This window comes from Pogona vitticeps, chromosome 1, assembly GCF_051106095.1.
Source record: "Pogona vitticeps strain Pit_001003342236 chromosome 1, PviZW2.1, whole genome shotgun sequence".
NCBI lineage: Eukaryota > Metazoa > Chordata > Lepidosauria > Squamata > Agamidae > Pogona > Pogona vitticeps.
Window position 1 is genome coordinate 69915514 of NC_135783.1, and position 16995 is coordinate 69932508.

General features: G+C 40.3%; 1 protein-coding gene across 2 annotated transcripts in view; it reads right to left on the reverse strand.

Annotated features, from left to right (window-relative positions):
- Positions 1-16995, reverse strand: part of SYNJ2 (synaptojanin 2) — an 81656-nt gene that overhangs the window by 37755 nt on the left and 26906 nt on the right. Inside the window, exons 4-8 of one of the 2 annotated variants that reach the window (XM_072994791.2) lie at positions 16504-16729; positions 5922-6005; positions 4942-5003; positions 3760-3856; positions 692-864 (exon numbers count right to left, since the gene is read on the reverse strand). In XM_072994791.2, the coding sequence (XP_072850892.2) occupies positions 692-864; positions 3760-3856; positions 4942-5003; positions 5922-6005; positions 16504-16729 (642 nt within the window). Of the gene's footprint in view, positions 1-691; positions 865-3759; positions 3857-4941; positions 5004-5921; positions 6006-16503; positions 16730-16995 lie in introns of those variants that run through there. The other variant, XM_072994793.2, reaches the window with a different exon arrangement.

Consider the following 16995-nt stretch of genomic DNA (forward strand, 5'->3'; position numbering starts at 1 on the left):
GTATTACTGTATCTGCTTTTTCAATGTGTCTTCATAGGCTAAAAGCCTCTGCATTTTTAGAATGTAATTAAAATGCTTTTTGATATTTTTACTATACTTTTTATGTATCTGTGTTCTGGATTAGAATGTCACTTAAGTATTTGCCTGCAACTTAAATTTAGTTTTCATACATTTTTCAGCATCTGTGCTTATAGTTTTTCATAGCTGTAAGACTGATTTCTGTCTAACTGAAACATGCCTGTAACTTCTGGTTACATGTTTTCAACAACTCTGAAATATTTTACACATATGGAACATAGAAGCAATATATATGAATAAAGCTTGTAGAAATGGACAAGCTGATGCTGCCAAGAATCATTGTAACAAGGAAACTATATATTTTACTTTGATACCCAAGTGAATTTTGATATGATTGAAAATAGTTATCTGGTTTCAGTCTGGAATCAACCCTTTTCAGGGACAAATGCCAGCTGTGATGAACACAGGCTTCTGATTCTTCCTAAAGGTCTATAAGGCTCTTATGGAGGCATTCAGGCATCAGACTATCTGATCTGACAAGTTCAAATTGCTACCATTAAGTAATTTGCAAACCAGAGTGCACAACCCTTACCCATAGCCATAGAGTCTGACCATGAGAAACTTGAGAGAAAATGCAGAAAGATGTGGTGGGTCAAGGACCCAAGACACTCACCAAGAACTTATGTTCTCGCCTTTTGTGAAGATGCCTAATTCTTCCCAATGCAACTTCAGTTGAGGCCCCAACAAATTCTCCAGCTTCTCCATTTTCCCACCTTTTGCAAACTGTCGGTAATCAAAATTAATCATCGGTGTGTCTGCTGCATGGGATGATGCCCACAGCAACTTCTAATAGCAAAAAGTTAAAAAGGGAAAAAGAATAAAAAGTTCTCCTATTGCTTCTTTCATCTGTAGATATATTTGCAATAAAATATATTGAACTGCTGATGAATTACATACAGCTGCCTAGAATGACTTGTGAAATTGGTCAGAAGTAGATCCACTGAATATTTTAAAATGCACCCCCCTTTTTCTTTTTTTTTTGGCAGGATAGCTCAGTGGATTGGGGTACATGGCTGTAGAGCCAGGGATCATGAGCTCAATTCCCCACATGCCTCCCAGGAAAGCCTTAGGCAACCTGCACAGTCCTCAAGCACGCCCAGAAGAAGGGATTTGTAAACTATTTGTCAGTCCAGTGGTTCTTAACCTTTGTTACTCGGCTGTTTTTGAACTGGAACTCCCAGAAACCCCAGCCAGCACAGTTGGTGGTGAAGGCTTCTGGGAGTAGCAGTCCAAAACTCCTGAGTAATCCAAGGTTAAGAACCAGTGCTTTATACCAAAGAAATTCTAACAAGGGTTACTGTAAGTCAAAATCAACTTGATGGCACACAATCATTAGTCCTCTGCTTCACCCTCAGGAATCATTATTATTGCCCATTTTTTAAAGTTCAACTAGATACGTTCAAAAACAGGTTCAGAAGCACAAATGCTTTCCGCACGGCCTGCAGTATGTAGGGTTGTTTAGAACTAGCAGAGAGTCCGTTTGTTACAGCTGTCAGATCTGTTTCTTTGGTAACAGCCTGCTCTTCAGTATCTATTTGCAGACAGCTGCATTTGGTAGTGTGCTTGCGAAGGACATCAGACTAAACTGCCACTATTTCAGCATGAATCATTCTTCAGTGTTTGTACCCAGCTGTGTTAACTGTTGATATTCCAGGCAAATTACAAATGAACATCTCTATCTGAATTTAAAGATACTACTGAAAGACAGAAAAGAAAGTAGGAAATATGCTGACAGAACAATCCTACACTTAACATTACACCAGAGACAGCCATTGCTGTGCCAGCAAAACAACAGCCTGGGAGGAAGAACCTAAAGAATAAAACATGGCCAGCCCATTTTCAGCATGCCTGAAAATACTGCCAATGTGAACCTATTGGTGCTTTGTCGGGGTCAATGTCCACCCACCACTGGAGAGCCTGAATTCTACCACCACTTGAGATGGGAGGAGAATAGCCATTGCCCTCCACTGACACCACCCATCAATGACATTGCTCCTCATTGCCACAACTGCCTGTCCTCTCCCTCAGAAGGTGAAAATGGAGGTAACTTGGTAGCTCTTTCTGAACACCCTGTCTCTCCAGAGTGACAAAGGAGTGTCCCAGCAGGAGAAGGGCATTCACCACTTCTTGCGGTCTGCTTCTTGAGGCAGGAACCTCAACCAGCCTAATGGAAGGGATGGCCTCTTGCCCCCACATGGAGAGTCCATGAATTCACAACTGGAACATGTTATCAGTAGACACCCCTGCATTACTACTCATACATCACACAAGGAAATGCTATAACATCCCCACATCTAGGGCTCCTGGGTCTCAACACCACACTGTAAGCATCACAGAGGTTTTTCTGTACCAGAAGGCAGGAATGTGACACAATATAAGGCATTGGTATTCTGCTCTCCCCAAAAATCAATTATAAAGATGAGGAGCACAGCAATATAAGGTGCTCTGGTTCAACTGAACCAAATATTCCTATTAATTAGCATTCTTCTAGAATGGTGAAGGTCCACTGTAAAAATTAATCCTATAATCCCACATAAGAGGAAGGGAGGAGATGTACCATCTTACTCAGGAACACCTAAGGCAGTCAGGAAGACTAACAGTCAAACAGCTCTTTGGGCCCTTCATGCACTAGTATCCTTTCCCATTTTCCTTCAGCATCTCCCCATCTCCAACTGAATATTTCCTAGCCCCTTTCCCCAATATCAAAGCAGAAGTTCCCTCAGAATCCAGGAAATCTGAAAAAACTGAAAATGGAGGTGCTATGAAGATCTCCATCAACATAGTTGAGCTTCTGCAGAACCCTATGGTCTCTTAGCTCAACCCTGAGTGCTCACTGGAAGGACAGATCCTGAAGCTGAGGCTCCAGTACTTTGGCCATCTAATGAGAAGAAAAGACTCCCTGGAAAAGACCCTGATGTTGGGAAAGTGTGATGGCAAGAGAAGGGGACGACCAAGGATGAGATGGCTGGACAGTGTCTGCGAAGCAACCAACATGAATTTGACACAACTCCGGGAGGCAGTAGAAGATAGGAGGGCCTGGCGTGCTCTGGTCCATGGGGTCACGAAGAGTCGGACACGACTAAACGACTAAATGACGACGATGGTCTCTTAGCAGGCATAAACCTAGTACATTTCTTCATTGTGTGATAACTATGCTGGACATTTCAAAGCACATTTAAAAATATATCTAAAATACCCAGGGTACAATCTGATATGCCCTGCTTTCAATAAAATAATCTCTTCCTTGGGGAATGTCCATCATGCTCAAATAAATTAACTCATATTGGCATTTACTATGAAAGATATAAGAGTGATTGTGGAGATCTGAAAAGGGTGGGCCACACGTTTAGCAGAACAGTCAATATTTATTCATATACCGTATTTTTCGCACCATAACATGCACTTTTTCCCCACAAAACAGGGGGGGTGGAAAGTCTGTGCGTCTTATGGAGCGAAGAAAACAGATTATATTTTCCTGTTTTCTTCTCCTAAAAAATTGGTGCATCTTATGGAAAGGTGCGTCTTATGGAGCGAAAAATACAGGTAAATGTTGCCAGATCTCTCAGGTCCCAATTAAAGGAACTGTTATTATAATGCTAACAACAAGAATTAGCCTCACAGGAATACATTTTTTTTTGCAGGACCAGCAAGATATTAAGCATAGCCCGGTGTTATTTTTACCTTGAAAGCTCTGTTGAGGACCTCCTCTCCTCCTTTGCTTCCTAAAAGATTAACAATCACTTGTTTACCATATTGTTCTTTCAGAAGCATCATATGCCTGCAAAAGCAGCAAAATGTTGTTTTGGCTTAATACATAGTAAATACAAATGCAACGCTTCTTAAAGTCCATGTAATAAGATGAGAGATTAGTTTACCACATAAACGACAGAACTTTTAAAACAAGATCGGCTTACTAAATTGTTCTACCAGCAGGATTATCTTCTATCTCATCAGCCAAACATCACCTCTTGCACACCACTTGTGGAATTTACAGAGCTTTACCAATTCCTGAGAAGCTGAGCAATTAGAAAAACAGTAGCTAGAATCCCATAGTTATCATGCCTGCTTTAATGCAATGACATAAATTGTGGCCAACTGCCACTAATTCACAATTCACTAATTCACCACTTAGATCACTCATCTAACATCAACTCACATGACTATTATGCAACAAGAAATTCAAGAAAAGAATAGTGTTCTAAATTAAACTAAGGGCCTGTGCAGATGAGTATGTAGAAACCTTGTGAAAGAAAAGACTCAGAAAGGCAGGGCTATTTTGAGGTGTTCTTCTCATTGCATCTTAGATAAACAATCATACTGATAAACCTGTTAAACAGAGACGCGCAGAATTGTAGTTTTGAGTGCAACTCCCAGAATTCTCTAAACAGCTGTAAGTCTAGGGGGTTTTAGTCCAAAAACATAAATCTGTACACCTCTTAACACTGCAGTCTTCACATGCAACAGCCACAACAGAGACAACTTATTTTAACGGTAAACATGGAAGCATGTGTGCATGCACCTGCATGCGTGTGCGTGAGCACATGCACGCACGCGCACACACGCTCTTTGCTACCATTTTTCCTGCTTCAAAGACAGATGCAAGAAATAATGTCAGAGAATTCATGTGCAATTAGAAAGGGTCTGGAAGGTAGACAGGTGATCCCACAGACCAGACCATATATAATCATGGTTAAGGGTAATATTCTGACTGGTAAAAAGAAGCTGATAAAAAGATGTACATAAAAGGTGAATTTTGAGGAAGGATTTGAAGAATGTAGCACCATATTTGTGTCCTGGGCTAGCCTAGAATCAGAGTGATATTAGATCTTTTTCCACTATTAGGATTACCGTAATTAAACATACTTGTCAAAAGCAGGGGCATTTGCTTCTAGGCCTCTAGTAAGTTTCAGATGCCGGGACCCAACCTAAGTGTTCAATAATGGGGAAAAAAATAAGACAGTTCTTTTAATTTGAATCAATATATGGTTCCTGTTTTATTCAAAGAAAACATCTCTCTATTACACTGGTTTTCAACTTCAAGTCTCCAAATAGACTGCAAATCCCAGAAATCCTGTCCAGCACAGCTAGTGGTGAAGGTTTCTGGCAGTTTTAGTCCAAGTATACCTGGGGACGCAGTGGTTCTCCAACTGTCAACAAGATCTTTCACAATTAAAAATGTCACTTGTGAAGTTGTAGTTACCTAATGCATTTGCTGTAGGAAACACCACTGTATTCCATTTTTTTTTTTAAATTCCTGGATTACCTATCACAGACTCAAGAGTCCATTTAAGCATGACAGTTTACCACCTCAGCACCTACACAGATATAATTGCAACCCTAAGACATGAACCATGCCTAAACTCCTGAGATAAAAAGAATAAACAGCTCAAGTAAGTTCATCAGTTACTGCTGTTTTAGCTATCCAGGTTTTATACGTCCAAATAACAGCACTAATATAAGAAGTATTCCAAGGTATTCTAGCTATAAAAAAAAAAGAGAACCATTTGATTATTTAATACTTTTTAAAAAGGTAGTTAAAGCCTGGAACACAGGATTTTTCAGAGCTGTTATACAGACTGATGCCTTTTTTTATTCCATTTCAGGTTTTCCTTTGAATGCAGTTCAGAGCTCATTTTTAGCTATAGTAACAGAGCTCTGTGGTACTTTCCTCGGAGGTAACAGTGTGATCCCTGCTTTTATGAGAAGGATGACATCACAGCCATTAAATGAGAACAAGACAATTGTTCAGCATCATCAATCACCAAGGTTTCAAGTGCTGAAATACCAACTCTGTAGAAACATTAAACAGACCATTAGACTTGTTAATGATTTGTGCTATTTACCTGATGTCCAAGTTGCTCCCAGAACAATGGAACAGAACCTCTAATTTGAACAAACGAAGAAACGTCATTGTCTAAATAGATAGTCTGCAGAAATAAAAAAATATCTTCAGACCAATGGCATTTTTTACAACCATGTACCTTAGAAGCAAGACTACATATGTTTAGCTTGGTTGTGAAGTTTCCACAAATGCACAGGAAGGCACAGAGTGGGGCACTCATCACAAAATACTTGAGAATTAGCAATGCTACTCTTAGCATCCTATCACTAACAGCCCAGCTCTCCTCTTGCAAACTCAAAGCCATGGCTTCCTTTGCTGCTAATACTGTATACGGTAAGTCCTGAGAAAATTTGCTTCTCTCATTAGCTATGCTACATTTTAGAGAAGTTTAGATGTCACTTCAGACATATGACACAACTCTGGAATTAAGAGGGCAAACACAAAGTTACTGTGTCAGCTTATATTTATGATTAAAATATTGGTCCCTTCCCACCTGTAATATATAATACCTAGTGTCATTCTTAATCACAGTAAACCTTCAGTGATATAAAATGATGCTAGACAAGTCATCCAAAATCCTCCTTTTGTCAAAACCACACTTTATTGGTTCGCATTCAGTCAAGCAACTTTTTGAGCACCAATGACCACACTGGAAAGATTTTGCAAATCCAAGGACCAATTTTCACACTTTACTTCAACTTAATAAATACTCTTCATTAACAAGAATGATGTCAGGATAATCATAACAAACTTTATTTTGTTGAATGGTTCTTTTATTTGAACAGATTCAGCAAAAGTCATAGTAGGGCCTCAAACTGTGGTCCACTTGTGCAGTTTACTGAGAGGCTGCAGAACGCCCAAAATTATACACAAACTTGGTTCTGTGCTTTGCCTTACACCTGACTTACTATCTCTTTGACAATAATACAGATAATAGAGATCAAAGCCATTTTAATCAGGGTATATCTGTGTGAGACTTGATTTGCTACAGTACAGAGACATTGTAGTATGTGTATGCTGACTGACAACTCTACTAATAAACTTTACGAGTAAATTCACAGAACATTGCTCAAAACACACACACACATCCACTGCATCAGATGGACAAGACGACACATTTTGATCTGTAGAGCAACTAGTGGTTTATAAATTCACCTGTGAAAAACCTAGTAATTTTTATATGTTCTGGGGACAGAGAAAATGTTTGAAAATCACTGCTGTACAGTGGTGCCTCGCTAGACAGTTACCACGCATGACAGTTTTTTCACTAGACATTGACTTTTTGCGATGCTATAGTGATTCGCAAAACAGTGGTTCCTATGGGGGAATTTCGCTGGACAATGTTTGGTCCCTGCTTCACAAACCGATTTTCGCTAGACAACGATTTTGACAGCTCCCTCCGTGCTCGCAAAACGGGTGTTTTCGGGACCTAAGCTTCGCAAAACAGCTATTTAAACAGCTGATTGGCGGTTCGCAAAGCGGCTTTCCTATGACTGATCTTCGCTAGACAATGATGATTCTTCCCCATTGGAACGCATTAAACAGGTTTCAATGCATTCCATTGGGGAAATGCTTTTCACTAGACAATGATTTCGCTAAACAGCAATTTCAGTGGAACGGATTATCATCATCTAGCGAGGCACCACTGTACCTGATTTTCAGCAGCTGCCAAGGTTTCAGGTATGAAACTTTCTCTGCAAGTGCTACCTGGAGGGGAACTGAACTTGGGCAGGGCCAGCCCTGCAATTAGGCACAGTGAGGCAGCTGCCTCAGGCAGCAGGATGTCAAAGCGGCAAATTACTGCTCTTGCCTCCAGGACAGCACCTGAACTGTCCTCATAAGCCCATGCCGCCACACCTTGCTGCCACTCTTCCCTGCACACCCTTCACCTATTATTACTCATTTGTTTGTTAGTCACCAGCAGTAGCTGCTGGTGATGATGCTGGTACTGGTGCTGCTCCTTCCTGCCAGGCCTGCCCATCCACTGCGGCCTCACCATCTACCACACCCTTGTTTGCTTGCTTGCTTCCTGACTGTTCTAATGCCTCCTGTTGCCCCTCCATCTCCTGGTCCCTTCTTAGCTTGCTGGAATGAATGCAGAAAAGCAACAGCTGTTCCTTATCACCACACTCAGCTTCCACTTGTTCATCGCCCAATTCCTCACAGAGAGGAATGGAGGTAGCTGAACCTCCCTGCTGAGCTCCCCCTCTCCCATCTCCTGAGCACTGGTTCCTTCACGTGGCAGAAGTTATTCGTGTGGATCCCAGCTGTTTAAAACCATAAAGGAGGCAACAGTCAGCCAGCTCCAAGACTGAAATAGCAGCAATGGGTCGCACACTAGAGACACTGAAGAATGTGAGATTTTCTGCACCTAAACTGTGTATTCTACCACTGAGGTACTTCCCCTGTTTTAGAACCAATGAGTCGAAAGCCACAGGCCCCCCTTTTATAGACAATGCAAGCTGTCAAACTTCCTCCACCTTCACATACACAATGCAGCTAATTTCTCAATTTCTGCTCTTTGCCTATTCCTGCCGCTTTCATCTGTCTTGCAAATAAAACTGAGCTGGCTGGATAATTAACTGAGTTAGGTATCTGGCTGTGAGGCCAGAGGTTGGGAGTTCAATACCCCACTGTGCATCCTAGAAGAGCCAGCCTCTGTGGCCTTGGGCAAGCGGCACAGTCCCAGGGCACCAAAAGAAGGGAACAGTACGCCACGTCTGAGTACTCGCTACCTAGAAAACCCTGAAAAAGGTTGACATAAAGTCACTTGACTGTGCACAATTATTACTGAATAAAAATAACCAAGCAAATTAAAATGCCAACTGTTGACTTCAGTTTGGAATGCAAAGAGACTTGAAATGGACTTATTTTGTTTTCTTTGCCTGTGCAGTGAGTAATGAGTCACTATAGCCACAAAAAGAAGAAAGAAATGACTCACAGCAAAGCTGAAATGCCAGAAGGCTAACTCAGTGGGAGACAAAGAAATACCATTTATGCATAAAATAAGAGCCCAGGGATAAAGCTAATTGTTTCTTTCACTTCTTAAACCAAAGAAGAATGTTAGAACTAACCCAAAGGGGCCAGAGAGCCTTCCCCGCCATGAGGAATCCTGGGGTGTCATTTATTTATGAAAGAACGTAGCCAATGTGTCATAATGAAGCAAATGGAAACTTTTTCCCCTACTGAATTACAAGCAGCCAAATTATTACTTCACTGCAGACTATCCAGCAGTCTGCTAAGAAATCAGGATATATTTTTGTCTATAGCTTGTATGTTCCCAAATGAACTAAACTCCACTCACAGGATGAAGTTAGGCTGGTGATCATCTTAGGTTCCCAGCCACAAATCTGTTTCTCCACATTCTAGATCCATTTCCACACACTACAGTCCTATGGCAGTGTCTGCATATTGTATACAGATTTATAATTAATAGTCTGAGTCCCAAATATTTTAAGTGGCTAGCAACACCCATCCTTGATCTCAGCTATTTGGAGAACAATCAAGGTAAGTATAAGTATGCCATATATATGTCTGAAAGAGCAAGAGAAAAGTTGGAGTGAATTTGACAATTCTCTCTAGCTTACAATTATTCACATGTCTCCTTTTCTCTTTCTTGAGACCAAAGAGCCATGCCAGACCTTGTATGTAGCTCAGTGCCAGATCTACTCCTTGCTTAAAGGGTTGGGGCCAGTTTGCTGTTATTACTATAAATGCACATCTTGACTTGATTTATGTTTTTGTATGATAAAAGAAAAAAATGATTAAAATAAAATAAAGTCTCTCACTGCTAGTTGACGATGGGGGGGCATCATAAAGATAGTTTATGCATTTTAAAGACTTTTTTGTGCATTTATTGTATGTAAAATGCACATTATGAACTGTGAACAAAGTACAAGGAAAAGGCCGTGTGGTCCCAAGGTTACAAAAATGTAAGTGTGGGTGGTTTATTGGACCAATAAAAATTAAACAAATTCTGCACTATTTATTTTATCTGTTTATTTGCTTACTATACCCTGTCCATTTAGTGGACAAGCCAATATCCATGAAAAGGTTGTGACAGACTGAAGAAGTTGAATTTTCTCCATGAAAGCTTGCATTGTGAAGAAAGTGTCACCTTCTTGTATGAAGTGGTGAGCACAATAACACTGGATGGCTGGTTTGAATCTTTTTGATGAATCAACTTGTCTTTTTGTGTTCCCTGTTTGTATGTGTCCTTAACTTGAGGGGGCGAGGCAGGCACTGGTAGCTTTGCACTGAGATATCACGGATTGCTGCCTTGTCATGGCGAAGGGGCTTGAGTAATTCAGAGAAGCTATGGGCTATGCCGTGCAGGGCCACTGAAGACGGACAGGTCATAGTGGAGAGTTCTGACTAAATGCAATCCAACTGGAGCAGGAACTGGCAAGCCACTCCAGTATCTTTGCCGACAAAATTCCATGAACAGAAACAAAAGGCTAAAAGATACGATGCTGGAAGATGAGCCCCTCATGTCAGAAGGCATCAAACATGCTACTGAGGAAGAGCGGAGGACAAGTACAAGTAGCTCCAGAGTTAATGAAGTGGTTGGGCCAAAACCGAAAGGATGCTCAGCTGCGGACGCGCCTGGAAGTGAAAGGAAAGTCAAATGCTGCAAAGAAAAATACTGCATAGGAACCTGAAATGTAAGATCTATGAACCTTGGTAAGGTGGATGTGGTCAAACAGGAGATGGCAAGAATAAACATTGACATCCTGGGTGTCAGTGAACTAAAATGGATGGGAATGGGCAAATTCAATTCAGACAATTACCCTATCTACTATTGTGGGCAAGAATCTTGTAGAAGAAATGGAGTAGCCTTCATAGTCAACAAAAGAGTGGGAAAAGCTGTACTGGGATACAATCTCAAAAACGATAGAATGATTTCAATACAAATCCAAGGCAGACCTTTCAACATCACAGTAATCCAAGTTTATGCACCAACCAATGATGGTGAAGAGGCTGAAATTGACCAATTCTATGAAGACTTACAACACCTTCTAGAGCTGACACCAAAGAAATATGTTCTTCTCATTATAGGGGATTGGAATACTAAAGTAGGGAGTCAAGAGATAAAAGGATGAACAGGTAAGTTTGGCCTTGGAGTTCAAAACGAAGCAGGGCAAAGGCTAATAGAGTTTTGTCAAGAGAACAAGCTGGTCATCACAAACACTCTTTTCCAACAACACAAGAGGCGACTCTACATATGGACAATACCAAAATCAGATTTATTATATTCTCTGCAGCTGAAGATAGAAAAGCTCCATACAGTCAGTAAAACAAGACCTGGAGCTGATTGTGGCTCTGATCATCAGCTTCTTATAGCAAAACTCAAACTGAAGAAAGTAGGAAAAAACCACTGGGCTAGTCAGGTATAATCTAAACCAATTCCCTTATGAATACACAGTGGAAGTGAAGAACAGATTTAAGGAACTCGATTTGGAGGACAGAGTGCCTGGAGAACTATGGATGGAGACTGGTAGCATTGTACAGGAGGCAACAACAAAAACTATCCCAAAGAAAAGTAAATGCAAGAAAGCAAAGTGGCTGTCCAACGAGGCCTTACAAATAGCAGAGAAGAGAAAGGAAACAAAATGCAAGGGAGATAGGGAAAGTTACAGAAAACTGAATGTGGACTTCCAAAGAATAGCAAGGAGAGACAAGTGGAGCTTCTTAAATGAAGAGTGCAAAGATATAGAGGAAAATAATAGAAAGGGAAAAACCTGAGTTCAAGAAAATTGGAGATATTAGAGGAACATTTTGTGCAAAGATGGACATGATAAAGGACAAAAACGGTAGGGACCTAACAGAAGCAGAAGACATCAAGAATACACAGAGGAATTATACCAGAAAGATCCGAATGTCCCAGACAACCCAGAGAGTGTGGCTGCTGACCTTGCGCCAGACATCCTGGAAAGCAAAGACAAGTGGGCCTTAGAATGCATGGCTAACAACAAGGCCAGAGGAGGTGATGGCATTCCAGTTGAATTATTTAAAATCTTAAAATATGACATTGTTAAGGTGCTACACTCAATATGCCTGCAAGCTTGGAAAACTCAGCAGCGGCCAGAGAATTGGAAAAGATCAGTCTCCCAATCCCAAAGAAGAGCAGTGCCAAAGAATGCTCCAACTACCGTACAATTGCACTCATTTCACACGCTAGCAAGCTTATGCTCAAAATCATACAAAGTAGGCTTCAGTAGTATGTAGACAGAGAACTCCCAGATGTACAAGTTGGATTTTGAAGGGGCAGAGGAACTAAAGACCAAATTGCTAACATGTGCTGGATTACGGAGAAAGCCAGTGAGTTCCAGAAAAACATCTACTTCTGCTTCATTGACTATGCAAAAGCCTTTGACTGTGTCGACCACAGCAAACTATGGCAAGTTCTTAAAGAAATGGGAGTGCCTGACCACCTTATCAGTCTCCTGAGAAATCTATATGTGGGACAGGAAGCAACAGTTAGAACTGCATACTGAACAACTGATTGGTTCAAAATTGGGAAGGGAGTGCAACAAAGCTGTATATTGTCTCCCTGCTTATTTAACTTACATGCAAAGTACATCATGCGAAAGGCTGAACTGGAGGAATCCCAAACCGGAATTAAGATTGCCGGAAGAAATATCAACAACCTCAGATATGCAGATGATACCACTCTTATGGCAGAAAGTGAGAAGGAATTAAGGAACCTCTTAATGAGGGTGAAAGAGGAACCCAAAAAAATGGTCTGAAGCTCAACATCAAAGAAGCTAAGATCATGGCCACTGGTCCCATCACCTCCTGGCAAATAAATGTATGGAAGTGAGAGCTGGACCATAAAGAAGGCCGACCGCCAAAGAATTGATGCTTTTGAATTGTGGTGCTGGAGGAGACTGTTGGGAGTCCCCTGGACTGCAAGGAGAACAAACCTATCCATTCTGAAGGAAATCAATCCTGAGTGCTCTCTGGAAGGACAAATCCTGAAGCTGAGGCTTCAGTACTTTGGCCATCTCATGAGAAGAGAAGACTCCCTGGAAAAGACCATGATGCTGGGAAGGTGTGAAGGCAAGAGGAGAAGGGGACAGGAGAGGCTGAGATGGATGGATAGTGTCATCAAAGCTACCAACATGAATTTAACCAAACTCCGGGAGGCAGTGGAAGACAGGAGGGCCTGCCGTGCTCTGGTCCATGGGGTCACGAAGAGTCAGACACAACTTAATGACTAAACAACAACAAATTCTACACAATGTGAGGAAATATGATGCAGCTGTCTTCCTCTCCTGCTGAAAATGAGAACTGCTTATAGGGGATGGAGGTCCACTGGCAGCAGATTATCTAACTGTGTCAAGAAGGTCTGTAACACATCAGTGTGTGTTCTCTGGTGCTTCTGAACCTTAACGCTGAAGCACAAGCAAACAGATTTCTGCTGATTCCTTTGGCAACTAACAAATCTTGGGAGGTCCTGGCTGTGCTTCAACTAGATGTGCACAAGAAGGCAGTTCAGCAGCTGTTTTCCAGCAATGCACAATAAACTAAAAATTACCTGTTATATATGTATTAGGAAAAGGACAGTGACGTTACCCTCCTTTGTAACTGACTGTTCTATGGACCTCCCGATTTGTGCCCAGGCAGTCTTTATTTATTTATTTATTTATTTATTTATTTATTTATTTATTTATTTATTTATTTATTTATTTATTCATTCATTCATTCATTCATTCATTCATTCATTCATTCATTCATTCATTCATTCATTCATTCATTCATTCATTCTATTTATATCCCACCCATCTGGTATAGTCTTGCATAGATTAGTCAGGGAAATGGAGACAATCATCCTGTCCCAATCCCAAACATTTTTGACAGTTTGATGTGATTCATTCTCCAGATACTGAAGGTTAAAAACATTTGAATCTCCAAAAATTGTGTCATATTACTTCCCTTGCAAATTCCTAAGGCATGCATAAATAAATAAATAAATAAATAAATAAATAAATAAATAAATAAATAAATAAATAAATAAATCATGCTTATTGTTATTTCAGAAGTGAAAGCTCTATTCCATATTATTTATATTGAAAAATGTCCCCCAAACAAGAACATGGATCTCCATAATTTACACAGCAACAGTTATAAGGTACTCATTTTTCTCCCTGCTTTGCTTTCTCATTTATAAATCTCTCCTAATTTTAGACAATCCGGTGAAGGAACGAGAAAGGACCATAAAGTATATGGATGTGTCAGTGGAGACCAAGACCAAGATCATCCACACTCTTGTATTTCCGATCACCATGCTCGGGGTTTGAAAGCTAAACAGTAAAAAAAAGCTTACAGGAAAAGAATTGATTTGTTTGAAATGTGATTCTGAAGGAAACCTTTGCGAATACCATGGACTGTCAGGAAGACAAACAAGTGGGTTCTAGAGCAAATCAGTGTAAATACAAGCACAAACTGGTCCTCCTATTAAGGATACATTGCTCTACAGTCATGTTTAGATAACTAATCCAACTAATCCATTAGGGGCTGAAGCTACATCTTCTGCTATGAAGTTATCAGTTTTGTATTTAATTGTTCTTATTCAATGCTGCTTGCCTAGTTAAGGATGCTCTACAGTGTGCATAACGTACAGATAAAACAAGATGAAGGGGGAAAGATGGATTATTGCACTCTAAGCCACATAAGTCAAAAGGTACAATTTTTTTCTCCATTTTCCAAATAAAAATTATAATATTGGCTATGTTGTTTTCAAAGCACCCATGACTCTCCTGAAATCCAGGGCACCCTCTTCCAGAGAGCTATGCTCAACTAGTTGAGAAGCACCAATAATTCAACATTTACCTAGACCATTTTTTTTCCTAATCTGGTCACTACTCCCCCCATCAGCCTTTATTCAACATCATTGTGATTTGTAGCCTTTGCTATGCTTTGATCCTCCATGAACCTGCCTAAGCCCCTTTCAGAGCCATCAAAGCTAATGGACATCATCACAGTTTGTGGTAGTGAATTCTGTAAGCAAATCATGTGCTATATGAAGAAATAATTTCTTTTGTCTGCCACAACTCTCCTGCCAGTCATCTTCATCGGGGATTACAGATTCTAGTATTATTAGAGAGAGATTTTTCCCCCTGTATCTTAAACAATTTCACAGACCTTAATCATGTGATGGGGAGATATAAGAATATTTCTAGTGAGGGCTTTGCCAGTGCTCTGTATTCAGCCCTAGAAATTGAACATTTGAGGAGATGCTTACAAACATTAAACAGAGGAGAAGCAAAAATTGCTAGAAGTCTGGAGAATATCTAACCTTATGAATTAAAACCAAAGGAGTTGAGCTACTATAGAGAAGAAACCCACTAGGAGTTTATCATTTCCTTTACTTTTATGAAGACTTTTTAAAATCTCTCTCTGACGGACAAGCCAGAAACCACACCTGTCCATCACAATGGAATACTGGTTCAGTAGCCAATGGTTGTGCAGGAGGGCAGAACCCGAAAATATAAGAAGAGAACGAAGGACAGTTACAGTTCAGTTAGAGTTAGGATTTCAGTTAGCCAGGCGTTAGGGGCGTCGGTTAGTGATGTGATAGGACAGTCAGTCAGGAGTTAGGGAAAGAGTTAGGTAGTTTCTTGGAAAGAAACCCTTGGAAAGAAACGTATAAGAGAACTGAATGCAACTGTTATAAAGTGATTGAACCTAATTACAAAGTAACCAGCACATTTCTAAGTTAAATGAAGTTTAATGAATACTAAATACAATTCCAGCTATGATTTCCTTGATTCTTAAATATGTTAATCTATTAATAAGCAATATTATATTTGACACGATTGATTCTGTGGTTCTAATTGGTAATTGAGGAAGGATTTCCTCCGGTGGCATCAGAAGTGGAGACGAGAAATTGTCATGCCCGAAGGCAGATCTGTTTGTTAGGGAGAACATACAGAGGAGTTGGGGGGGTGTGACACTCTCCTACTCTGCCTCTTAAGATAATGACATGTAAACAGAAATCACAGCAAAATAAACAAACAGACAAACAAATAAGTGATTTATACTCAATTAAGAATGCACTGTTTCTAATGGTAAACCACTTCTGAATATTGTCTATCTAGAAAACCCTGAAAAGAGTTGCCATAAATCAGGGTTTCCATAAGTGATGTGACAGCACATGATTTTTATTACAGCATAAGTCAAACCCTAAATGGAAGATTTTTTTAAATCCCTTCCACTAAATGACATACATTTTACTTACTTTAAGAAGCGTATTTGTTAGTCTTAATAGTGGAAGGAAAAAAAAATATTAAAGCTGGAGGCAAAAGAACCGAAGAGGAGGGTATGGAATGGATGCATAATTCCACAGAAACATGCAACAGGTGAAAAATACTGAGCTGATGAATCCCATGGGCTGCTAGACCTTTCTTTAGAAAGGCCTTGCCAGTTTGCTCTTGTGTTAATTGCTGCTTTAATAGATGCCCGCCTCTCTACCACTGGCCTAGTTTACACAAACCAAACTCATTATTTCTATGACTCCTCCATTTTACAAAAGCCCAATTAATTATTTAGAGACTTGAGATCCATTTCTAAGGACTTACCTGCTCCGTCTCGACAAAGTTAGAAACGTGTCCATCATCATTGACTCCTCGTACGTGAAACCGGGCACCAGCTCGTTCACAGCTGATCCGGGAGATAAGACAGGCTTTTGCCTTCTTGTGCGAGGCGTAAAGAGTGCGAATGTCCACCACGCCACAGATAATTTTTAACAACCAGTCAGAACAATTCACCTGATAATGTCTAAAAGGGACATGCAGCAGCTGGTTCCTGCAAGATTCAAGAGTCCAGACTCACCTTATGTATTACATATTGATCTCCAAAGAAAACTAAGTTTAATATGATTTAACCAGAACACTCCCCTGCCCCTGCCCATTAGTTCTTAGGGTACCACAAACAGTCAGAAAGCCGTTAACAAACAGAAGACAAACTTTGATGGCGAGTCTTTTTAAATACCAAAAAAAATAAATAAATTACAGCATGACTGCATGGCACGGTCTATGGTCTGAACATTTACAATAAAGGTCCTTTAATTT